General features: G+C 44.0%; 1 protein-coding gene and 1 pseudogene across 3 annotated transcripts in view; both read right to left on the bottom strand.

The window, feature by feature from the left end:
* Positions 1-16,207, bottom strand: part of LOC136441199 (GTPase-activating protein and VPS9 domain-containing protein 1-like) — a 30,304-nt gene extending 14,097 nt beyond the window's left edge. For all 3 annotated transcript variants that reach the window (XM_066437339.1, XM_066437338.1, XM_066437337.1), the window contains exons 1-6: positions 16,079-16,207; positions 2,411-2,874; positions 1,556-2,194; positions 1,181-1,267; positions 836-967; positions 298-508 (exon numbers count right to left, since the gene is read on the bottom strand). In XM_066437339.1, coding sequence (XP_066293436.1) covers positions 298-508; positions 836-967; positions 1,181-1,267; positions 1,556-2,194; positions 2,411-2,809 — 1,468 coding nt within the window. In that variant the 5' untranslated portion in view covers positions 2,810-2,874; positions 16,079-16,207. The remainder of the gene's footprint in view (positions 1-297; positions 509-835; positions 968-1,180; positions 1,268-1,555; positions 2,195-2,410; positions 2,875-16,078) is intronic.
* Positions 16,208-16,972: 765 nt separating this feature from the next.
* LOC136441863 (acid-sensing ion channel 1A-like) lies at positions 16,973-24,739 on the bottom strand (annotated as a pseudogene).
* Between the last annotated feature and the right edge of the window lie 1,086 nt (positions 24,740-25,825).

Genomic DNA, 25,825 nt, shown 5'->3' on the forward strand with positions numbered 1-25,825 from the left:
ACTTGCTGTTATGATATTTTACCCATTATATAATGTACTACGGTACCTATGCAACTTTTCTACACATTATGCATTGTATGCAACAGTACAAGAACATAATTTTTTTTCAAAACATGCAAATACTACAAATACAGGCTATGAATTCTTTCGAACAAGAATGGTACATTATAACTTGCACATTACTATTAATTAATATGGAAAAAGCTACTATACTAGCAGTTGGCAGCACCCAAATTACAAGCTACCATCTTGCTTTTTTTTCAAAAGATATTTGCCTTGGAGGCACACCCCACATACCCTTTCCGAGGATGTTTTTCTTGGCGGACATGGGTGTGTTGGGAGGGGAGGTGACAGGGGTGGGGGTAGGGGTGACGTTGGCACTGCCGCTCCCCACGGTGGGGCCCGTGGATGGGGGAGTGGAGATCGGCACGTTGGACAGGATGGAGTCCAGCTGTTTAGTGTCCAGTGGTTCACCTCCGGCAGCCTTAAGGTCTCGCAGAAAGGACACCTGTGGTTCACAGAAAAATAAACCTTAAGTTTAACAACAGGGAAAATACTTGATGTAATCTGTATCTTTGTTCTATCTTAACTGACCCTTACCTCTTCCCTCATGACCTCAATGAAAAGCTGCCTGCATGCCGATTTGAGCTTATCATGAATAAACAAAGGTTCAAACAAACTTTTTTAAAGGGCTACAATATACATATCAAACCATTTTGCCATTTGAAATGTATCTTTCTCAATAGTTATTATCATCGTGATGACATCAGATCTTTTTCATAATACTAGAATGATTCCAAATCTAAACAAATGTACAATGTAAATGGTTACTTACCAGACAGTAAAGCTCAGTTTCTGTGATCAACACAGCACTTCTCCCCAACCCCGCCAGCTGGGAGGGGGCAGGGGGCGGGGTGTCGTCACATGATCTGTCAACCACAGCATCCAGGAAGGTAGACATGCAGCCCTGAAGAACAACCAGTCACAAAATAAGGCTTTCAGAACATGTAACATAAAACTCAGAAGATCTGATCAATTTAAATTTACACAAAATGCAATCATCTTAAAACATGATTATTTAAGGGCAAGGGCGTATTGTGGAAATGTGATTTAGTGCCCTGCGTACATATAATGTTTGAGATTGAGAAAGCCCTTCTTCTACATAGCATGTTGCACTTACATTGTCAAACCTAGAGTACAGCGGTTGCATCTTTGAGTCTGCATTCTCCGGTGCAGACAGGGTCAGTACCTGTAGGATCTGGGCAATCTGGAACAACAGTTCAGGTTAGGTGACAATATTTCACTTAGTGATTTCACTGAGTGATGTCCCAAAACATGTTAGAATGGCTTTCCAATGATATGTAATAGACAATCCCTTTATCAAGCACCTGTACAATTTAGAATGTTCAGACACTCCCAACTAAACATACCTGTATCTGTGGAAGACGTGTCGAAACGTGCAACTTTTTCCTCTACAAATAAAGCACATTGACTATTGGCCTTAACACACAAGTAATTACTATACATTTTTATAGTATAAAAAGAATGGCCTTACCTGCATGAGATTGAAGCGGGCGGCTTCACTAATTGGCACGTCCCAGATGATACCGTACGGCTCTGGGTTCATGATGGCCGGACAGATAAAGGACGACAACAGCAAGTCCGCACACATCGCGCGGATGTCTCCCTCCTCTACAGTTTCAACCCTGTTCATGTGCTTATGCAGCTGGGACACAATCCAGCACAGACTTTGTGGGAAGCAGTACATGTTGGCTTTAATGCTCGTGATGAATTTGTTACAGAGGCTCACAAGCTGACTGCTCAGCTGCTCCATGTGGTCTTGCAGCTTCTGCTTGAACTGGGGCGTTCCCCGGTCTCCGAACCGTCTCTTGATCTCCGCGGGAGCGAATCTTTCCAGCGCAGCGTCCACGTTGGTTTCTAGGAAGTAGTCGTCCTCGGCAAGGCAGGACATGATTGGTTCGTGCAGGGCGGCGGTGAGGAAGAGCTTGGCGGTGTACACCGACTCGGAGAAGAGTTTGAAGACGGTGCTGAAGGCACAGGAGCCGCGGCGCAGCAGCCGGCGAGGGTCGTTGTTTGTTGCTAGCTGGAGCTCGATGAGGGAGTGGAGTATCTGCAGGACGAAGTGCTCATCTTCCGGCATGATACATCCTCCATAGATGGCAGACACAATCACCTGTGGGGAAAGCCAATAATACGCAATGATTAAAATCAATGACACATGAATGAATAGTTAATCACTGTGTTCTATCCATGTAGTAACCCCCATTTTACTATAACACATAAAAAATTGTGGAGTACAATGACACCCTGCCTCAGTGACATGTAGCACTGATGATGATGATGAAAACAACAATGAAACACAAACATAACACACAGCTTGTACAGGTACCTGAATGATGCCTTGTGTTGTTTCCAGACTGAGTTTCTCCCCACACACCAGAGTCTGAGCCACCAGCTGTGGGCACTCCCTCAGTGCCTTCATGAAGTCCCCATACAGAGTGTCCTGGTACCCCAGGACCTTGTACCCATCTATGAACTTCACATTGTCCAGGGAGTTGGCCTTGTGGCAGTACTCGGCAGGCGTGCCATGCTGGGAGTGACTGGACAGAATCAGGCTCTCTACGTTTGCCCGCTGCTGTTTGACGATCCAGGAGGCGTGGTACAGCCGCTCCGCCGCGTTGATGACCTCCTTGTGGATTCGCTGAAGGGAGTCCTTCTCCGCTGAGACAAACAGCCGCTCCTGTTTCAGGTGCTGGGCAAGCTCGAGTAGTTTACCGCTGGCTGCCATGCTACTGTGATGGTCGCTGTTATGCAGGAAATGTGCTGAGCATCAAGTAGACATTGTATCTCCTGCTGTACAGCAAACAGAAAATATGAATGTAACAACCGCAGTATTGTTTATACATTGTACATCCTAGAGGTAGCTATAGTTGATTAAGGAATGTTAAACATAAAATGAATATAACATGGCTTATTACAAACAATGTACATGTACATCTGTCATAAAAAGACTTGTTTCACATCTAAATAAAGCTTTGAACAATCATTTCATAAACAGGAACAGGATATAAAATATGCAGATGTACATGATAATTTTGATATCTGGTTATTTTTGACAGCACATGAAACACGTACATGTCTAGATTCTAGGAATATTTGACTTTATATTTCTCAATTTCAGCAGCTAGACCTCTACAGTCTTCAAAGTGGGTGTGATTTGTCAGTTGATATCCAGGTCACATCATCTGATGGGAAACTGAGTCCAGCTCGGTGACCTAAATCCATCCACAATGCCGTGATAACTGGACCAGAAATACATAGTAATCACATTCATTCAATTGATGGGCTGTTCCTATACGTGGGCATTTCAAATTAGACAGTGACGTATAGGTTTGATTGATAATACATAACAGAACAGACTGGCTAATTCTTGGAAGGCATAATGCTCTCGCTAGCTTTAGTTTCCAGGATAAAGCTACATTGGAATGACCTGATTTTCCTTTACTGGCTTTAGCCTCTTACAAAAAATGTTTCTGTATGGAGTTTATGTACTATGTCTACAAATGGACTGAAGTAGCTGCTATATATACAGGTACATTTGTATAAGGACAAATCATCATACCGATCTAAAACAAATCTATCAAATGTGTGTGTACATATGACTGTATACCGTCTTTCCACACCATTCGCACACAGTTTGACTTCAATCGTAAGCAAGATACATGTATATAACAAAATGCCCGATTGATTATTTATAAAGGACCCTGTCCCTGTGGCTTGCACAAGTCAGATCTAATTGTAAACAAGTAAGTAAATACACAAGAAGAAATGACCAGCCACTTGGCCAGGGCCGTACTAGAGGGTAAGAGACTACATAATTAAGGACCCGTCACTCCGGCCATGACACCGGCCCAACAGCTGGGAAACCTTATCCGCTCCGACAAGCCGGAGCTGCCTCTGTCTCCACGAAGCTGACGCGACAATCACTTACGTTGACTTAGTGGCAAGGGTCAAGTCCCAGTAAAGGACAAACTATACTTGTAAACTGATCACCGCACGTGAAACTTGTTGCCAGTAGTAGGATTAAGCCAGTTAAGATATACTTCTATTTTTGTATTAGTTTGCTATAACTCTAACGTTGTAACTCGACCGGAGTCGTTACTGTTGTTACTCCTCCCATTTGATTGACGTGTACCTCGGGTACCCACGTCCTATAACTCGGTCACTGGGGAAGATTGTTGCCAGACCCCATCGGTGCCAATGAGGCGTAGCTGACATGTTGTTAATGATCACGTTCGCCGTCTAAATAGAAGACCGCTATGATAACAGATAGACAACTCCTATGTTAGACTTTCTAAGAGATTTCCCTGTTTCTAATGTAACTGAACTACTGTATGAACTTGAAGGAATGGCGAATAATGGTTCCAGCGTCAACTATTGTATAACGAATGACTGGTGATCATCGTTTGTAATGTACTATGCAATCAGGTTACAACACCCCTGTTATTTGTTCCCTCACTCTGCGATGGTACAGTCCAGAAACTTTGGACAAGTGAATCCGACTATTCGATTGGTTAAGAAGTTTTGGCGGACCGTGCCCAGGGAAATGGCTAGGAGTGTTTGACCGGGGCAAGAGTTCGTGAACCTACCGAACTGACCCTGGGGGTCATACCCCAAGAGGCCTTTTAATGCGAATCGAAGTTGGTTTTTTTTGCAAAACGGCACGACCTGTCTTTCAATTGTCATTGAAGATCCGGACTTTCTTGAGAACTTCTTAAAACATATTTACATATTTCTACCCAATAAGAGTAGAGAATCTTAATGTCGTCTTACCTTATTTGGATCAAGGCCACTCCCAAAACTTAGGAAATAAAAGAGACAAACACTCTCAAACTGGGAGATTTTTCGGGAAGTTTTCCGGAAGTTTTTCGGAAGTCTTTGGAAACAAGCTTTCCTTGGGAAAAGACTCTGTTCGCTGACTTGGTCCGCTCCGAGAAACGGGAGCAGCAGCTTACAGAAGTTTGATCCTCGGAAAGTAAGTTCCTTTGACACTGGCTCCCATTCGATTGTGAACCTGTCACAGAGTGAGAAGAACTGTCCGTACTATCGTTATCACCGCTTGAACATTCCCGTGTATATATCTGCGTATGAATAAATCTCTGGTCGAGGAACTTCTCTGATTGCCTGAATCACTCGAGTCATCATAGCAGGAAGACCAAGTCACCGACGAACGGCACTGGCTTTCATCTGGCGCTGCGAGCTGTACGAACTTTCAAAATAAGACGCAAGGGAAACCCCAGCCATTGGATTTCAAGACCAAAGTCATGGGCAAGGCGGATGAAGAATTGAGAGGTAGGTGGTCCTGTTGTTTGGGCGACGGAGTGGCGCCGCACGGTTCTTACCCGGTCATAGATAGTGGTAGGACATTGTGCATGTGTGAGGAGATGCAATGTGGCAGAATCGCCGACAGTCTGCTGGCATTATGTATAGTTAGCTTCGGTGTTCTAGCTATTGCCATGACCATGGCCTCAGCCCCTGCTGGCGGAGCACCGTTGATCGTGGCAGAGTCAGGGAAGGACAGTGTAGGTTACGCCCTTGCCAACGCGACGGGTTGCGGATACATTCGGCAAGCTATTCGTGGCCCGGGAATTACATAATGTGATTCTCAGTTCCCGCTTCAGTGTAGGATGGCGGACGAAATTCGTCCAGACAGATAGCGTGGCTTATGGATTGACGAGTAATGGAAATTCCTCTGGTTTGAAATTTGAACGGATCGATGAATGGAGGGAAACTAGGAATGGGTAGGATGATTAGCGAGTACAAGTGGATGGTTTATTTGATCCCCACAGATCGCCGGCATTCGTAACTGCCTTTGAGTTTGTATTAAATCCTCGAACCCACGGATGGCCGTATCCGGAGTCCATGGCGAGGAAATAGGAGAGAGTTAGAATTATCAATATGACTGGTTGTTTCGTTGACCCTCATGGTCCGCGATCGCCGGCATCTATGAGCAGTTGTGAGTCTGCATAAAGTCCTCGAATCCAAGGATATTCAGGACTCGCTGCGGAAAAAATAAGAGAAGAGTTAAGTTTCGGAAGGAGACTGAGTTTAGTTAGTAGTGAAATTCCTCGGGTGCGGCCCTGGACAGCTGTTCCCTGAGCGCACCCCTGATGTCATGGCGGGTCAACCCAGCTGGTGTTACGTGTAGATGACCAAATCGGGCTCGTGTAAGTTAGCAGGTTGGTCTCCAGACAGTTAGGGGAGGGGCAGCTAGGTCGGGCAGGTCACGCTGAGACGAGACGTATCTGTCGCGGACAGTGATGAAATTGAGATGTTTGTTGACAGTCTCCCCTTCTAGACGTTTGGTTCGCCGCTGCTGCTCAGGGGTGATGCTACCAAACCGGTCTTCACTCGCAGTACGAAGTTGTGTAACCCATCACCCAAACGGGCGGGATTCAGGCTGACTACGTCGCGGTGGCAGTGACGACCAAGCGGGGGAGAGGTCTGTCACCTGAGAAATAGTGAAATAGACGCGTGGATCCATAGGCGGGGAGCGTCCGAAGTTAGAAGTAAGACGTTTGGTAAAACGAAATGAGGTTTTTAGTTAAGTTTTGTTGACAGTTCTCCCTTCGCGATGCTTGATTGGCTACTTGCCGCTCATGGGTGGAGTCACCAGATTCGGTCACCATTCGCAGTGCCTAGTTGTGTAACCCTAAACCCAAACGGGCGGGATATAGGCGAAGCACGTCGTGGTAGCAAGGGCGATTAGGCAGGGATTTCAGTCACAAAGGAGTTGACCAGTAGACGCGTGGACCCAGAAAAGGGACGCGTCGGAAAGTTAGGATAAGTCATGGAAGTTGTAGGGTGGATCCCTGCTGTACTTGCTTGGAGATTTACTCCATCTCGTCGAGGTATAGTAAAGTAGATACTCTCGGCGACCCGCGAGCCTCGATCAATGTGCTCCGCGAGACGAAACGGACAGTAAAATAAGTATAACTGAAGGAGAACCTCTATTGTACTCATATACCCACTGGGTTCAGTACAGGTCTCAACAGAACCCGTCAAAGAGTAAGGTTGTTTTTATAAACTTTTGTTAACAGATTAATACTAGGCTAAGAATAATTAATTTGATGCAGAGATGACTGCAAATTGAGGCATAAGATTGCCATAACAACGATGACCTTGATCTTTCTTCGCCTTTGGCGATCACGGAAATGGTACTGAACACTAATACTACGTTTTGAAGAAGCTAATTCTTTTTCTTTTTTTTGGTATGGCACGGAGATGCCTTTTTCCATCTGTTCTTTCCTTTTCTTCCGCCGTCCGGCGGTAGTTGACAAGAGAAATTAAGCTAGAATGTTATAAATTAGAAAGATAATAGGTTAAGATGATAGAGCAAGAGACCGGGTGGGGCTTGTGTGTGCGTGTACTCTGTTTCCCTATTACAGGACTGCCGATCACCGGTCCCGACACATCAGCTTCTTCGGCGAAGCCTAGCTCTACGAGACCTTCCGAGCCAACGTCGCCAAGGCCAAGTACAGCCGCCCCATTCGGCTTAGAAGTACAGCATCCCCGTCATCCTGAGCGGGCGTGACCTGATGGCTTTGCACAAACTGGTAAACAAACTGCAGCCCCACTACAGCCAGTGCTAACAGGTATGATGAATGAGGGGACTACAGACGTCCGGTTCTCCAAGCAGCCTACGACCCCAAGGGAAGACTTTGCTATGATCGCGTGCGGAGGCGTGAGCATCATGCATTATCAGCCCCAGGTCCACCAAACTGACTTCCGGACTTAGTTGTCAGAGGAGGGATCAGCATAAAGAAACTGTTTAGCGCGACCTTCCCAGAGAGAGATTCAGAAGCCGGCACAAGGTTTTCTGAAGGACTACATTCTCCTGACCATTGTGTGGGCGGACCCAACACGGACGTGGAGCAGACCGCCATGGAGTCCTCGCAGTACGACAAACGGGAAAAACTCACCGGACATCTCGTTCGGAGGCGATCATAATTCGAAGAGAGAAGAGACTCTGTCAACCATGTGGTGCAGTTCGAGAACGTCCACGGCCTCCGAACAACTGAAAATTAAGCGGGGCGATGAACACTGATACATCATCATTTCCGCTGTTCCTATCTTATTGCGAAGAGACTTCTTGCTCCCGCGGAGCTTCTCCGTTCGGTGCGACCGCCCGCCCACGGACACGCAGTCAGACTGCTATGATACCAGTCTGCCTCAGGAGGTGATCGTCGTCCTGCGTTCCGGAGGAAGTTTCCCTTGGATGGACGACGGAGATCGAGTCTCTCCCCATCAGAACAGTCGCGTTGGGGTATGATCTTGTTCTCCGACAACTAGTGTGCGCGGACGATCATGAGGATTACTGTAGCAGTCCCACGTCAATATGAACGCTATTCCAGAGAAGACACAACACTACGAACGCTATTCCTGACAGGGAACGCAGTATGAACGCTAATCCCGTGAAGCAGCCTTGGAACACGAGACGGCAAGAAGACGGTCTCCAGAATTGAACGGTGAAACTAAGGATATAACAAGTAGGGTAAGGTTAAGATAGTTTAGGATAAGGTTAGGTTATGTAAGGTATAAGAAAGACTAACATGTACTGACACGGTCAAGGGCCGAGATAGTCAAGAATTGTGAGGGCAACAAGTGAAACGTGCGGTAGACAAATGCTCGTCTGATACTTCATGGACGGTCTGGATAGGCCAGCAGAAGGTAACAGTAGCCTCGGTGTGTCCCCGCTGTAAAGATTCACTCGGTGTCCGTCGGATACTTCATTGTCCTGATCGGCAGTCCGTTGTTACAGCTAGGTTACGACCTAATGCAGGTAGTAGCACACTTCCTAACTTACCTCGTTACCATGATCCCTCTTGAGATGAACTGTGGGAGAGACTTAACTTGTGATTCCTGTCGTATACGACACCTTAGTACGTGTCTTTCGACTTTGAGGTAGTACAACTAAAGGTGTGAGCGACTGGGTGGTTCCTTACTCCTCTGCTGACCCTGACCTTTGTTGGCCGTGAACACTCTGTGTCTGTATTCTGACCCGACAGCTCACCCTGACTCCTCTCCTGATCGTGATGTTAGGCAATAAGATGCTAAAGCTAGGTACTGACCTAGAACAGGCAGTGACACCTGATTAGCAGCACGGTTACCCTTTCCCGATTGAAACGTATTGTCTTCTCTTACAACCCCGTTGGGCAGGCACGGCTAGGTTTCTTAATCGAGATCACACCTTGCGATGAAATAAGTGTGTAGTTTTTACTTTGTATACTCATCATATGTATCCCAGCCAGGCTGCTAGAATTGCAAAGTGAAACACATCCGCCGGTTACCCCTTGGTACAGGGATGGAGCCGAATCCATTGTTCTCTTCCGGGATCGCCTGAGGCATCCCGGGTTCTTATAATCCTGAATAATCTAATAATGTATAAGCTAGAATATGTGTTGCGTTTATTAAATGACCAATCTCGATAATATTTCTTTGCGATGGGGACACCGCAATCTTAAAGGATGGGGGTGTAAACAAGTAAGTAAATACACAAGAAGAAATGACCAGCCACTTGGCCAGGGCCGTACTAGAGGGTAAGAGACTACATAATTAAGGACCCGTCACTCCGGCCATGACACCGGCCCAACAGCTGGGAAACCTTATCCGCTCCGACAAGCCGGAGCTGCCTCTGTCTCCACGAAGCTGACGCGACAATCACTTACGTTGACTTAGTGGCAAGGGTCAAGTCCCAGTAAAGGACAAACTATACTTGTAAACTGATCACCGCACGTGAAACTTGTTGCCAGTAGTAGGATTAAGCCAGTTAAGATATACTTCTATTTTTGTATTAGTTTGCTATAACTCTAACGTTGTAACTCGACCGGAGTCGTTACTGTTGTTACTCCTCCCATTTGATTGACGTGTACCTCGGGTACCCACGTCCTATAACTCGGTCACTGGGGAAGATTGTTGCCAGACCCCATCGGTGCCAATGAGGCGTAGCTGACATGTTGTTAATGATCACGTTCGCCGTCTAAATAGAAGACCGCTATGATAACAGATAGACAACTCCTATGTTAGACTTTCTAAGAGATTTCCCTGTTTCTAATGTAACTGAACTACTGTATGAACTTGAAGGAATGGCGAATAATGGTTCCAGCGTCAACTATTGTATAACGAATGACTGGTGATCATCGTTTGTAATGTACTATGCAATCAGGTTACAACACCCCTGTTATTTGTTCCCTCACTCTGCGATGGTACAGTCCAGAAACTTTGGACAAGTGAATCCGACTATTCGATTGGTTAAGAAGTTTTGGCGGACCGTGCCCAGGGAAATGGCTAGGAGTGTTTGACCGGGGCAAGAGTTCGTGAACCTACCGAACTGACCCTGGGGGTCATACCCCAAGAGGCCTTTTAATGCGAATCGAAGTTGGTTTTTTTTGCAAAACGGCACGACCTGTCTTTCAATTGTCATTGAAGATCCGGACTTTCTTGAGAACTTCTTAAAACATATTTACATATTTCTACCCAATAAGAGTAGAGAATCTTAATGTCGTCTTACCTTATTTGGATCAAGGCCACTCCCAAAACTTAGGAAATAAAAGAGACAAACACTCTCAAACTGGGAGATTTTTCGGGAAGTTTTCCGGAAGTTTTTCGGAAGTCTTTGGAAACAAGCTTTCCTTGGGAAAAGACTCTGTTCGCTGACTTGGTCCGCTCCGAGAAACGGGAGCAGCAGCTTACAGAAGTTTGATCCTCGGAAAGTAAGTTCCTTTGACACTGGCTCCCATTCGATTGTGAACCTGTCACAGAGTGAGAAGAACTGTCCGTACTATCGTTATCACCGCTTGAACATTCCCGTGTATATATCTGCGTATGAATAAATCTCTGGTCGAGGAACTTCTCTGATTGCCTGAATCACTCGAGTCATCATAGCAGGAAGACCAAGTCACCGACGAACGGCACTGGCTTTCATAATCATAGCCATAATCTTATCAATATACAGATACACCTGGGTCTGGTGCACATAGATGTACATGTAAACGTTATACTTACTACATTTTGGTACAGTCAATGGACAGAATCATATGGCGTTTACCATTATGTTGTACATGTACTGTAGTGACGATACACACTATTTAGAGTTTCATTGTAATAAAAAATTCTATCTAGCTCATGCATAAACATCTGTATCTGTACAAACATCACGTAATGTTTTTTTATGGTGACTCGTCTGCATTTTGTGTTTATGTATATATGTAGCTTTTGTACATTTTGTAACTACTTTTTAGCTTCTATTTTGGTTTGGACTCAGCACTTTCTACTGTAATATCACTAGTAAGCGATCAATGTCCTTGACACCTGGTACTAGTACATATTTGTTGCCGTGCATTCATTAAGTGTTGACAAATTCTGCTTAAGTAAACTCCACCCCGCACAAACTCAACAACACCTATCCACATACCAAATATATCACAATACATCCATACATGTACGTACATGTAGCTTCTTGGGTTATGCAGAAACACCCACAGGCACACACACTTACAGACACAGACACACACACATACACACACACACACACACACACACACACACATACACACACACACAGAAAACAGTACCTCCTTCAATGAAGTAATAACATAACTAGAAAGGCAACATTTGCGAGCAAATACAGCATGTTTAGCCATACTCCTCGCCATGCAAAAAATGGACTCTCCCAAAATAACAATGGACCATTCTAAAATACTTGCACTAAAAAAATGAATCACCCCAGTCCAAAATTGAGTCTTCCAGTAGCACCTCAACACAATATGGACCAGTCCACAACCATATCCACTAATTGATTAACAAATACACTTCTGCTAAAAAATGGACTTTTTCATAATCATTCCAGCTCAAAATTGAAAGAAATAATTAAAGAATCCTCCCCTTGCAAGAATGGGATATTCCGTGCCATTTCCATGTAAACCAGTAGAAAAATATCCACTGAAAATTACACTCTTGCGCATAATCAACCCAGTTCAAAATTGAATTAAAAAAGATCAACCCCAGGGAAGAATGAAGTTTTCCATAGTATACATATGAAGATTTTTGTTTATTTTGAAACACCTGGGTAGCCTATTCAGTGCCAATACACTGGTTTTCGATAGGGCCCAGTTTCACATATACATACATGGAAAATAAAAAACAACTTACAGAGAGAAAAGTAGACATACACGTCGGAACATATGGGTACAACTGAAACATGAAAGACAGATAACTCAAAATCATAATCCAATCCAAGGTCAAACAGTTTGGAGGTCAGAGGTCACTACTCAGTACTGAGACTATGTTAGGTCTTTCAAAGCTGACTTAAATGTATTCAGGCTTGGAACTTGCTTAATGTAGGCTGGTAGTGAATTAAAGTGTTTAGCACCTCTGTAGGCAAATGTACGCTGTCCTGTTGTGGTCTTGAAAAAAGGTTTGTATAGGAGTGATGTCTGTCTGGTTTGGTAATTGTGTAAGTTGTGGTTGTGAGAGAAGGTGGATGATAGGTATGTTGGTGCTAGCCCATTTATACACTTGTAAACCATAATGCACACATGATCCCGCCTTCTCCCTGCGAGATACTGCCAGCTGAGCTTCTCATGAAGGTCGAGGACACTGCTGGACTGTAGGTTCAGTTGCAGAACTACCCTGGCAGCCCGGTTCTGTAGCACTTGGAGTTGTTGTTGTCTCCCCACTCCGCAGCTGTCCCACACGGTGTCACAGTAATCCAGAAGGGGGAGTACCATTGCTTTATACAACATGTCAGCTATATTTACAGTGAAGCAAGGTCTAAGACGTCTGAGTAAACCTACTCGTTGGGTTACCTTTGAGCAGAGTTTGTCAACATGTTCATTCCACAACAATTTATCATCAAGAATAAGCCCTAGGTATTTAAATGAAACCACTCTTTCTATTGACTCTAGTCCAATTTTGATTGACATTGACAGGAGACGAAGGAAATGACCAAAAACAACATATTTGAGTCAATTCAAAGTCACCGAGAGGGTTTTAATATAATATTTGTAATATGTTTGAACTATTTTGATTAAAAGAATGTCTAAGTCACAATAGTTCTAAAGTGTTCAAACAATTAGAATTGAAACTTATAACATGTTTGAACTTATTTCACATACGTTGGAAACATTTCGAACGTAACTACACAAAAATCTCTTTATTTAGAACAGTTTCATACCATCTATCCAAATGTTTCAATGTTCAAACAATTTGTAACAAAAGATTTTCACAATTGCCCTTATAAACGAAGGTGCTAAGTCCTCCTGTGTGTTTCTGCCTATTTTCGGTGGCCGCGCTAGACCACCAGCGGATTTGTTTTGACGGAGCGTCACCCGCGCGCGACGATGTACACTGTTCGGCACCGCTAATATCCGGCATTTTCCCGCTCCAAAACACTCCACAAGACCCACGTTTTTAGTGTTTTGCCTCTTGTGCAACACGATTCGATTTGCATTACTAACGGGACGAAAATGATAGAAAAAATTCACCCCGTCCCGGCGTCCGTCCCAAAAACATGAACGACATGAAAATATATTTTCTTACAGATTCAATCACGAAAATCAACAGCATGGGATTCCAAATTTTCGCAACGGCCGACCATTTATCATGGTTGAACTTCCTTCCAAGGCGTGCGATAGATAAACATTCCCGGCACATAATAGTCACTAGTACCAGACTAACGCAAGCTCATGATGATAATAGGGAGAAAGTTTGTCAGTGAAGTTTGGCCACCAGAGGGTACATTCATTTAACGTTACAAGCTAGCGCAAAGGGGCGAATCATTGACCTTACCGGGGACTGACTCTACTGGCCTAATCATTCCTTTTTTGCCGAATTGTACTATCCATACGCCCGTACGTAGGACATGTAGGAAGGCCTGGTGGTGGACGCTACACATCACGGGAGACGCGTCTGTTGGTCCGAGACAGACAGCGGCGTGCTTTCGATCGCGTAGCGGCGACGCACCGCTGCGACAACGTGCGGGACCAAAACGCCTGTCCCCAGTGAGAGCGGCGGCAGAGAGAGATCATCAATCAATTTTGACAGGAGTGTCGCGCCAGTCTGAGGAGAAACGATCTCCCGTGTTGTGTTGAAGAATTTGGAGTTTGAAAATATCTGGAATAACTAATGCTAGAATAAACATTCACAAAATCATTGATTTAACTTGTTTTCTGTTATAAAATTTCCTAAACTGCAATTTAACCACTGAGTTTAAGGGAACATGGTGTTTTCCCGATAATCACGTTAAATGTTCATGTCCGGTCTTTCCTCCTCGTAAGCAAACTTCCAGCTTGGCCAGGTGCAAGGCACTCGGGGTCAATGACCTGTAGGTCATATGTAGTATTGAAAGTGACAGAAGTGGCAAATATTGTCAAGAAAGCCCAAAATAAATCGTTTTGAATATATGTATGCCAAAAATGGGAATGTAGTCCTTTAAATATTTGTTCAAGCCACATATACAGCAAATTTCAGGTCATTCGGTTGAAATACCAGGGCGCAGGAGGCCAAGATATGCTAAAAATAGCCTAAAAACCTCAATAAAATCACTTTCAAGGTCAATATCAAACAAAGGAAAGGAACGCACATTGGTTTTTGCCTACATTACCTCTGTACCAAATTTCAGGTCATTTGGTCAAAAAATGACAGAGATGAATCGATTTGAAGATTTGACAGGAGAAGAAGAAGAAACATGAGAGAAAACAATATGTTTAGCCATACTTATGGCTAAACATAATAATGTACATTTGTCCTTTGATCTCACCTTTACCCAGGTGAATTTGCCTGAACAGATTGGGTCTATCAATTTAAAGCCTGGTTGAGTCAGCAGCACCTAAGGTGATAGTTCAGTTCACAATCAGACAGTACTACTTGCTCCTGTGTGACTTGTTTCACCTCTTCTACACTCAGGGATCAACAATCATGATCACTCTGCAGATGTGAGAGCTCCCAAGGGAACATGATTTGAACAGCCTTCTCCTGATGATGATATATTTGGTGCAGTTGAATCCTACCCGTGAACTATTTCTTTTTGTATCGATCAGCAAGTTTACATTTTTACTATGTTCTTAATAAAAAAATTGAAAATGCAACTCATTCAATTTGTAGAGACTCTAAAAACAAGTTAAGGTAACATACGTACATGTTTCAATTGGTAAATTTCTCATATTCAATCTGTGTTTGTATTGAGCTTGATGCAGAATTTCACACCCTCTTCTACTACTGATGGTACAAAATCATCACTACTGCTGGTATTACCATGTGGTCAGCTTTTCTGGTCAGTTTTTTTCTGATTCACAGAGTGATCGTTGAAGTTCATGTTTTGTTGAGTAAAAATTAAATGATATGCTACTGCTGTTGATGATCATTTTAGTGATTGTTTTGCTTTGGATGTCCCCATTGCTCAACCAGTAGCAGCCTCATATATATACATAAATAATATAGTTGCGCTCCTCCCAAATCCTGGGAAGGGCCTCTCGGTTGGGGCTGCACCCATCTTTCGGAAGGGACATCAAAATTATGGGGGTCCCATGTTCGAGGAGGTGCGATAAGCACGTTAACTTAAAGGGGAAGGGCTAGCAACTCCTACCGGTAAAAATATACCTGCTACTACAGAAACTGCAAGAAAGCTGCCCTATGTGGCACTAGGCACTACAAGGTAAACAACAACAACTGTATAATTATTTTTTGGCAGCTCTGTAGTGCAGCCAGCATCAGAGTCAATAGCTACATTTGACATCATAATTTGCACCGTTTTTTTCACGTAGACATCAGACCGCCGCGAGATTGCAGCTCCATCAGTGCCAGGAGCTGCCACAGCCACACATTACTGTCCCATGACTCATGGTTAGGTCAGGATCAGACGATCTAACCCCACACCACAACCACACCAGCCGAAATCACAAACCGGCTGGAAGAAGCGATGGGAAAACGCCCAAATTTCATCAAAACAGCAAGCGTTCGGTCGTTTAAAAAGTGCAAAGGAATTCTAGAATACACTTACTGTGTTGGAAGTTGTATTTTCGATGTCCCCGGGCTGTTTTGTAGGGTTTAGAGGTTAAAATGTGCTGCTATCCTGGGTCCCCCTCCTACTCACGGTCGCCATGTTGTGTTTATCCGGCACCTTCCCAGGGTGCACTGCGCTGTACAAATGAGGGTCTGACAGGGTTTTACACTACGCTGGACACGCGATAAGCTACAAAGATTTTGACGATTGCAATTTCCCCCGAGACCAGAGGATGCCAACCGCAGTCGGAAGGTACAATACTGTAAAATATCACACCATGGTTAAGAATTATGACCTGAATATGTACTTTTATATCGACTAAATCAGGAAGGTTGAATGAATGAAAACAGTAGTACAAAGAGGTTAAAATCCGTATCTAACCTTCTTGGTTAAATAGGCTTGTTCCTCTTGATCTATGTATGATAATGGTGTCTACGTATACATAATTCAGTGCTGAAGACTAGAAGTCTCTTTTTACAATAATTTCCCGACTGCGTTTGCTTGTTGTTTTTCAATAAGGCATTATAAGAAGTAATTAACTTCTGGGATACTTAGCAGCTTGCTTTCGAACTGTCCTCTCAGAAACTGAAACATGAAAATCTCATCACGGCAGGAAATTTAGTTTTTCCCTCTCAATGGGCGTTTCCTTTACTCATAATTTGTAAGTTTTTGGATGTTTCATAATCCCCTGGAAGCAGATGTTATCGTAACGCTTTCTGTCTCGTTAATAGAAAGACCGTTTGTAACAAAACTTGGTACTGAAAATGCTACGACTTGGGCCTCCGGCATCTTCTTGCAGATTTCGTAATTACCTAGTAATTGGACTCAGGTGTGTACAAGTAAGTGATTATAAGTGATCATCAGCCATACAGGCAAGACAGTACAGCAATATCAGCTCCACACTGCTTTATTTGTGCACTCGTACAGGTTAGAAATGTCAATCACCTACATGAAGCTATATAGCGGCTGTTCACTTACAACTGATGGCACACAGTATATGTAATATGCTTACACGTGTTTAGAGTAGATCCTTTCGGCCAGGTACGAAGGTCATATTCCAATTTAGGCCGCTCAGCCCTTTACTGGATTATGATTCCAGGCTTGTGAGGGCATTGTTTGTCGCAATTATTTTGTTACACAAAGAAAATTTGCCAGCCATGGTAGAAAGAACCTCACCTTCCTATCTGGCCAATTTCTATTATTCAATACTAGTACTGAGACCGCGCAAAGGAATCCGCTGATTACTGACTGGAACATGCAGCAAATGTAGCGGACGTCGATGAAGATTAGACATCCAGGTAATAAGATACGCCAAAAAAGCAATTACTCAAACAACTGGATATGATTTTGGAAACGGTCAGACGTTTCAAGTAGCATCCACTACTTTTCGTTTATAACCACGAACTATGAATTGATATGCAAATAAGGAGAAGACAAATTTTTAGAAGTCCAATAGAAAGCAAATTAGACAACTCAAGACAAGGTTGAAGTAAAAGGGGACAATAGCTCCTATTGTTTTAATATAGGAGCTAAAGCTGGTTTGCCCCCAAGGCTATGTCCCAAGTGCCAGATAGTTCCACCCTTAGTCCTCCTTTCCTGTTGAGGGTTGGATTGTATATCCTCTCATATATTGCCTAAAACTCCGACGGATCTTCCAAAACTTCAACATTGCCACCAGCTTCAAACCTCAATCAACTCTCAGACAAAGACTGGTACATCCTAAAGACCGACCCCGCAAGGGTAGCAAGGCCGATGTCATCTACAGACTCAAATGTGAAGAACCCAACTGCAACAACACTTATATCGGAGAGACCAGCCGATCACTTAATGAAAGGTACAAGAACATTGCGCTAACCGCTACTCCTAGGCCATTTTCCACCACCTAAAACACAACCAGGGGCACTCTTTCAATCTCGAATCCACTGATATCCTTGACCGCGAACCCCGCTGGTTCGAACGTGGAGTAAGGGAGGCAATATATGAGAGGATATACAATCCAACCCTCAACAGGAAAGGAGGACTAAGGGTGGAACTATCTGGCACTTGGGACATAGCCTTGGGGGCAAACCAGCTTTAGCTCCTATATTAAAACAATAGGAGCTATTGTCCCCTTTTACTTCAACCTTGTCTTGAGTTGTCTAATTTGCTTTCTATTGGACTTCTAAAAATTTGTCTTCTCCTTATTTGCATATCAATTCATAGTTCGTGGTTATAAACCTGCTGTTCAACTGATCTTGCTCACAGTCACTGACGAAAAGTAGTGGATGCTACTTGAAACGTCTGACCGTTTCCAAAATCATATCCAGTTGTTTGAGTAATTGCTTTTTTGGCGTAATGTAGCGAACGTCTGTTAGTTCACGCATGGATCAAAGGCGTCCTCTTTCTATCTAATGCAGTACTGCATTACTGGCGGCGTTATAGTGTGGTCTATCAATGCAGTACTTCAATTGATAGATGGAGATCGCTTTTCATGCGTGCATAGTGAACACGCCCCAGCCAGTTACCACGATGACCCTGTATTTCTACAGCCGGATAAATCCTGACAAATTATTCACCTTCTAGACGGATTTCTACTCTTCTTCAGCACCCAAATGGTGACTTTGAAACCAAAACTGCTCAAAGTTATCAGTAGTTTATGCTTATAACAATTTTCCTTTGAACAGTTGAAAAGTTAAAGTCATGATTCCCACAACAGGTAATTAGAATACTGTAGTTCAACGACTCCATAACGGATCATGATGTTTACAACTAATACAATGTAAACATTATTAACAATAGCAACAACAACACCACTGCTGGAACAAGAAGAAACACATCCTCGAAGACTACGAAAGAAGTTCCATTTCAGATTCTAACATGCTTTCCTGAAACTATCGTAGTTGTGTACTATGTACCCGACCACAGTACAAACAAGAATCTTTGATATCTTTCTTTAGAAACCTTCACCTGTCACTCTTTCCTAGAAGTAATACATATGACGTTATATTTTGGTATACACGTAATACTCACGATTAATACTGTAGTATTTAACACCTACAAAAGTCTGATATCGACATTATGTTTTAACGACTGAGCTTCACCATTGGCAAACTGATCATGACTTCCACATTCTTTTTTTTTCATACCAATTCGTTAGTCGTCTAAGTCGGTCTCTAAACCCCTCACGATACACTTGGTCTAGTGTTGCCATACATAATGGCCTTGTCTTCCATTCAGTGGATCAGATGATCTTATTTCCGCTGCCCTCCCCACAACAAGCTCGAATGATTAAGACGATGAGGTAAACTATCCCGATAAGCATCATCAGCACAACGAACCACACAGCGATGTCAATACCGATGTCCCTCAGCAACTGATTCACCGGGTAGGCTGCACGTTCCTCCACCTGCTGGTAGACGCCGTCCAGGTAATACACCTTCAGCTGCACGACGTTGTTTTGGATGAGGCTGCCGACGTCAGACAGAGAAGTGACGTAACGCAGCTCGGGGATCAGGACGTTCTCGGGGGCCCAGGGGGATGACGTCATGGTGGTGACGTAGGACTCGTCCTTGCAGGGATGCTTGCAATTACAGTCATCCTTCCAGGTGGCGTCCTGTTCGTAGTACCTTTAGGGTTTGTAAGAGGAAAATGTGGCGTAAGGTAATATCTGGCTTTCAGTCCTAGGCCTTTCAGACCACGACGCAGAGGAATAGCTAGACCTATGTTACACATGGGGCATGTGCTATAAAGAAAGGAAAAACACAAGTTATACCAGAAACTCAGAAACTTATATTTTTGATAAAAATGAATGAGATCTGTAAAAACAAAGATGATATGGATACAGAACATTGCTGTATTACCTTGATCGGCAACTCTCCTCACTGGCGGTGCACATGTTCCCGCTAGTTGTTCTGGGATCGTCCACACAGTCGCATTTCTCCAGCATGGCTTTCTGCAGACATCCGTTCCAGCACGTCGCGAGCGAATATCCTCCGGGATACAAGGATTCTCCGTCTGTTCCCTGCCCACAGTCACCGAAGGGAGCGGGCAGGAGGTTCTTTACAACCTTCCTCACGCCGATGCCCGCACTCTCTCCGGCCTTGACGCTGATCCCGTCGTCCTCAGGAAACGCCGTTGTGTTGGCAGGGTGCACGGTCACAGTCACCCCGGGCTGCCGACCGAAAAGGCCGACATAGTTGTTGGCGTCTGTGAACAGGGTCATGGTCAGTCCTTGGCCGTTGCTGACCTCGGTGGAGGACACTTGGAAATCGGCGTTGAAGGTGAAACAGTTTCCAAACTTGGCGGATTGGAAGGTGGCAAAGACGCTGGAGAGATCGTTGGGCGCGCACTGCTGTCCGTTGTAGGAACAACTCATGACGAAGTCGCTCAGCTGGTGACCGAGGTTCGCTATGTCCTCCCTGGACATCCCGGCGAGGTCACGCGCCGCGCGGGCGGTTTTCCTGTCTTGATAAGCCGTGTTCAGTATCTCTCTCGCGGCTGACGGGTTGACGGCGTCGCTGCTGGTAGAGGCGAGCAGGTTCTCCACACTTTGGCGCACCTGGTCGTCTGTCTCCAGGAGAGAGGCGTGGCTAGTTCCGGACAGCGCCGACTTGCGGATAGGGTTGTTGTTGCACACCGTAACGGACGGGAACGACTGTGACCGCTCAGACACCTCCTTGGACTCCCGAGTAACGGGGTAGCTCAGGTAGAAGGAGACGCGGTCGAAGATCTGATAGACGCAGATGCCGAGAACGGGAACGAGCAGAATGACGAAGCACACCCAGAATGCCGCGGGTGTTTTTCTGCCCGCCATGTTGGATCTGTATGTGACCTTGACGAGCTTGTTTTCCTTTAACTTGAGGTCGAGTGAGGGTCAGGGTCAGCTCTGTGCCTGAAGAAACAAGAAGGGATGAATGTCCTGTAAAGTGCTGTTGTATAAATAGACATGCCCAGCTATATAAGATCAACAAGATTATGAGTAATATTCTATGCAAATCGGCTTAGAACAATGACGCACATATGGGCATGTCGTTATTAGTATAATAACGACATGCCCATATGTGCGTCATTGTTCTAAGCCGATTTGCATAGAATATTACTCATAATCATCAAAGCAATCGTAGGTATATACAACAAAACTTTACTCAAAATACTGTCAAACCTACTGACCATTGACATATCAACTTTGAAGGTATTTTCATTCAAATTTTAAGTTTTAGCCTTAAAGCAGTCTTTTCCATGAGTTTCTCTGAGTTGCATCACACAATGATCGTATTCACTAAGCTTAAGATACAATTTCACAAAAACAGATGATCATGTATCAGAGAATGATCACTAAGAAGATCTTGCAACTTAAGAACGCTTGGATTACACAACTTCACGCTTGAGAGGAGTACTGGATACTGCGTTTAAGACGATCGCTAAGCGCATTAATCGCTAAGCGCATTAATTGGTCACATATTACTTTCGCAGCTTAAATGGATAATCCTGCGTTACATTCCAAGATAATCACTATAGAGAATATTGCAAGCTAAGCACTCCCGGTACCGCGCCCCTGTCAGCCACGGGAACGATTTTCTTCAGCTGTTTCGGGGGCGTAGAAGGGGTTCGCTAGATTCATTCGTGGTAAATGAAAAGGCGGTGCCTGCTGCAGTGTTGACAAAGACAATGCCTCTATGTGGTGACCGTTTTGCTTGCATTTTTCCGTGGTTGAATAGTATTTAGCTTTTAAATCACATATCCTGAATAAAGAAAAATGGATAAAACATTGTAGGCCTGGCGATTACTGAGACCTTTCTAAATGATTAGGTCGAGACCATTAACATCCAATATCACATTGGAGTCTAGATCTGATGCACCTTTGGGTATCCATGGGAATAAATAATTCATGCTAATCGGGTTAAAACGCCATTAGTGACTGATTACAGCCGGATTGTGTTGCTGTCATAGAAAATTTGAATTTCTCCGCCGACTACATATCATTCAAACAAGCCATGAACTCACTGGCATGATGCAAACTGCAATACCTCGTGATATTGAGCCAAGAGGAGAAAGAACAGACGTATTTGGAATTGTGTATGATCATCTAAATCTCTTGTGACATCGTACTTGGTATAAAGTCAATGGCAGGGTCTTCCTTTTTAACGTGGTAACGTTGCAGTTAGAGTTCACGATAGTACATCGGTCACAAATATAAATATAAAAGATAAACACATCGAAATAATCACATTCAATATCAAATTTCTGAGCAACCGTATGCAGATCCCATGACCTTTAATAGCACACATGCAGTCATTGAGGTGAAAACAGCCAAAGGTTGGCGTCAAGACGGTCAACTGACTTGTTTGTTTGGCACAGGGCCAGATGGCACTGTCAGGATGAGGTCAAAAGTTGGAAAACATACTGCGGTCAACTTGCAGTCAGGGCCATGTTTCCCCTATGGCCACAGCAAGTAAATTTTATGGATGACATCATCTACAGGCTTCAAAATCAATGCGCGCGGGCGACAAAACAAGGTAGACAACTGAAAAACAAGCCTACGTTTTCAAATTTGAATACAATAAAGCATGTAAGAATTATCCAAGCGATAAAACATGGTATCACAATCAGCAAGTACTTTATTCCTGTATTCAATAAAACAGTAACCAGCACTGGTGTCAACATTAAAATCATTGTAGATCCGTGTTTGTTTATCACATCAAGACTAGAGAAAGGACGCAGAAACAAGGCTTCCCGTACAATGACCCTCCAGACTGACTGACTCTGATAACTTCGTCCCTATTGAAGTTCTCTCCGCTGTTGATGTCCTGACTGTCTTCAACAGACAGACAGACAGACAGCTAGACAATGCTCTACTCAAACTACATGAAATAGGTTATTCCATCTGGCTCCGTTATCGAATTTGTAAGTGGTTCACCTCATATTTTAAAGAATAACCCATCGGATTACACGTTGTTGATTACAAGTTTGGTGTGAGGGCTGCACTGTTTACGGAATGTAGGACGTTTTGGGGATAGAACTGACAGACGTTTTGGACATATTGTCCTATTTTAGGTATGTTAACCACTGCCAAATGGGAAAAATGTCTTGTTTTTTAATTTCTAAATCAGGCAAAATCAATGCGCGCGCTGATGTCATCCATAAAATTTACTTGCTGTGGCTTTAGACGTAAAACAGACAATTTTGTGATGAGAAACGCCGCCGTGACCTAAACAATCATGTTGCATATAAATTATGAGGCGAAATCATACCATAAAGCAAAATCGGGTGGGGTGCATTCCGTTTATCTATTTCTGACGGAGGCCTATTTCTGACGAGAATCTGTCAATCGAGAAGACGCCTTGTAGAAAAAAAAGGAGTTGACCTCCAAATGTACAACCCGTAGGACGTTGACCTCTGGCAGAGATGCCAACCTTCCCGGATGTACAACCCGTAGAACGTTCACCCTTGTTTCTCGGGGTAAAGATTAGCCGAACTTCTTCAACTGTACAGCCTGTAGGACGTTCAACCCAGTTTGGGGCCGAGGCCCAACGTCCCCGGATGTGATGAGTCATCATCACAAACTGGAAGTCTCACAGGGGACTGTCCTATCGGTTCTTCACTTTCTCATATTCCATGTCTTGCGAGGGGGTCTCTAAGGGGGTTATCGCAAGTTGAGATCATCGAGACACTGAACTCGATCAACGTAGTCTCCAAATGCTTGGATTGCTTTGACTTGCATTATGTTTCTACACATTTTTGAGGTATTTTCTACGACTACGCCCTTCGAATGGCACGAACTGAAGAAGCCGAAACCATGGCCATCACGTCAATGCCATGAACTATGATCCTACCCTGGGGCCACCGAAAGGCCATATGCATAGCAAAGAGAATTAATAGAAAGTAGATACATCGTTTTCTCAGTGGCCTCACGATGGTATATACCACACGCCTGACTCCCGGAGTTCACCGCCAACAAGGCCTATTTTCGAGAATATACGTAGGTCAACAGTGCAGATCGGAGACACTTAATTCAATTCACATGGAAATCATGTTGACAAATCCTTTGCAGTGGTTCGTGAACAAAAAGCTCGTAGGTGACACAAAAAAGTACCAAGGTCTTCTGTCCGGATTCCGCGATGGATCGCTGTTCTGAACTGAAACCCCCGAATATGAATAATGAATACAACAGGCAACTTGCCATATTGAGGATTTCCAGATGGCATTTATAGCCGCGACAGGCCTTTCGATCTTAAGATCACATGTCTCGGTGTATGTTGATAACATTTTCCGTTGTCAAAAGAGATAAACCATACCGTGCCAACTGGTTATCTGATTCTAAATGATCACCGCCATTGAAAGATAGTTGCCACACATGGCTCGTTTACTTTCGCTCCACTACTCGCGAATACCAAGGATGCACCAGGGTGTAATCCAAAATATACTAGTACCACACGAAGGACGGTTGTCCATATCATTTTTGTCCACTCTGATTGAGAGCATGGCAATATATCACTGGCCGTTTTAGCTATACTCTCAGGTCTGACGAGACTTCTAAAGGAGGTAAATTCAGACTTACCTTGTTGGAGCGTACGCCGCCTGTAGCCTGCAGCGATCGTTGTCAACTAAACCTGCGGTCGACGGCTTAATAGAAGGGTATTTGTGGGGTTTACAAAAGCACCAGTCACGGGGCTCAAAGGTAGGAGGGGGTGGTCTCAATTCAATAGACCCCGTCGCGGACCTGGAGGCGTTTTAGTGCGCACGTATTTCTCTGCGTTAGCCTATAGCTTATACGTTTATGGTAACGATCTAAAGATGAATCCGATCCAAGGCGCATAAAACAAGGATGCTAATGTTCTGACAATTCTACTGGCTCTGACTCCGAGGTGCCGTGAGGTGACGAGGAACCCAAAGAACGTGGCGGTCTCCCTGGTACCCTGCAGATTGGATGCGGGAAGATTGTAACCTAAATCATCTTTCTTCCGACTTTTCTCGTTTGCTTACAGCCTGGATGGGCCGCCAGAAAACTGGGTCTGCAGAAGAAGGTCACTGAATCTTCCCATCCATCATGTCCACCCAACCGCTGTTTGTAGGCCGAGGGCAGTCTCCCTGTACAATTATAACAAGTCAATAGAAAAGTAGAACTATCGTATCGTATCCTTGAACAGCCTTGTATCTCTGGCACACTTATGTTGCCGAGTGTCATAAAGGAAAGGTATACATGTATCTCAAACTGTATACTGTATGTATATACCAATTTACTAAGTATTCTAAAAGTTAAACTTGTCACTATTTCATTGCAACACCATTTTTCATAATTTTTCATAGCTGAAATGTAAATTGTCGATAGGTTGAAACACCAACAAGACATCAGATTGCGTGAATCAATGGTACAGTGAATTCCCCGGTCCCTTTTGGACAATTAAAATTAATTATTATATCAAGCCGCATCATTTATTCTATACTTTCCGTGCAGAGGATGGTGGAGCGCGCCGATAGAAATCGGGGCATATAATAATAACCAACCTCTGATTGAAGAGTGCATTTGTTCGGCAACTCAAAAAAAGGCAGATTGTAACGGATCGATGACTTCTTTTGGTACAGTATTTCTCAGGGGACTAAATTGTAATGGTGGACCATTCCAGAATGGGGACAGTGTTGTTAACCGAGACCATACAACAGATACAACTGACACGGTGTCATTAAATTGTAAATACACAGATAGTACAAATCGAAGTCAATCTCAGGTAGCTGTACTCAGTTATCAATATTGTTGCTGTTTCGTGA

Source organism: Branchiostoma lanceolatum, chromosome 9, assembly GCF_035083965.1.
Source record: "Branchiostoma lanceolatum isolate klBraLanc5 chromosome 9, klBraLanc5.hap2, whole genome shotgun sequence".
Taxonomy (NCBI): Eukaryota; Metazoa; Chordata; class Leptocardii; order Amphioxiformes; family Branchiostomatidae; genus Branchiostoma; species Branchiostoma lanceolatum.